Raw genomic sequence first — 974 nt, forward strand, 5'->3', positions numbered from 1 at the left:
CAGCGGCCCTCGGCCGGGCCGCGGCCGCTGCGGGGGGCGCTGCCCGCGTGTGAGAGTGCGCAGGAGGGCGGCTGCAGCGAGGGGCGTCTGTGGAGAGAGAGCTCTCGGAGTGAAGCGTTGTGCGAAAGAGGCTGGGGGCAACGGGCGGGCTGTCATCGGGTGCCGCCTTCCTGTTGTCTCAGGGGTGTAGGACAGGGCACCTTGCTGTGCTACATCTGAAATGCAGGAACACTTTGTGCCATTTCAAATCTGATAATACCTGAATAAAGTGCAGATCAAAAGCAGAGGTCAAAAGGGGAATATACAGCACTTTCCGCTTCCAGCCCGGGTTGTAAGGGGTCAGGTGTGTTGAGGATGCTGAGAGAAGCACCGACACAGGCTGTACCCGTGTCTCTGCTGGGGGCCTTGCTCCCCACAATGGTGGTTTGAGGGTGCAAAGCACCAAGGATGATGCACAGAAGGTGCATAGCAGGGCTTTGTTGTCTGGGTGCTGAAAAGAGGGGTTTTTTTTTTGGTAGAAGGAAATGCAAAAGCAGCAGAGGAACAGGAGAGGCAATAGCAAGAACCAAGTTAGATGGCTGGTCACAGTCTCCGACCAGGTGCCGAGCGGCCAGGGCTGGCTGGGGAGGGCAGCCAGGTCGGTTTTGCAGCATGGAGGAGGGATGGATTGCTTCCCCCAGGGTCTGTGGGTGCTTAATTTGACTTTATAATAAACTTTAAGGAAACCCTGTGATGTAATGTAACAGAATAGCTGAAGAACACAGCGCTCGCTAACGGGGTCGACGTGTGGATGTGTTAGCTGGGAGCATGGAGGCGCTGGGAATCATCGAGCGTTTTGTTCACAGAATGCGCTGCAAACGCATGGTTCCAAAATAGCCCTTGTATCTAGGTCAGAGAGGCAAAACTGCAGGGCAAGATGACTGTAGCTTTACTATATTTAGAGCAGGTTTTTCAGTGCTGATGAACATCCCACT

General features: G+C 54.4%; 1 protein-coding gene across 1 annotated transcript in view; it reads left to right on the forward strand.

Annotated features, from left to right (window-relative positions):
• Nucleotides 1–574: 574 nt before the first annotated feature.
• MPHOSPH10 (M-phase phosphoprotein 10 (U3 small nucleolar ribonucleoprotein)) overlaps nt 575–974 on the forward strand; it is an 8,533-nt gene continuing 8,133 nt past the window's right edge. The window contains exon 1 of the mRNA XM_009885787.1: nt 575–681. Within this exon, the coding sequence (XP_009884089.1) occupies nt 575–681 (107 nt within the window). The remainder of the gene's footprint in view (nt 682–974) is intronic.

The sequence above is a fragment of the Charadrius vociferus genome, unplaced genomic scaffold (genome assembly GCF_000708025.1).
Source record: "Charadrius vociferus isolate BGI_N301 unplaced genomic scaffold, ASM70802v2 scaffold325, whole genome shotgun sequence".
NCBI classification, from domain to species: Eukaryota; Metazoa; Chordata; class Aves; order Charadriiformes; family Charadriidae; genus Charadrius; species Charadrius vociferus.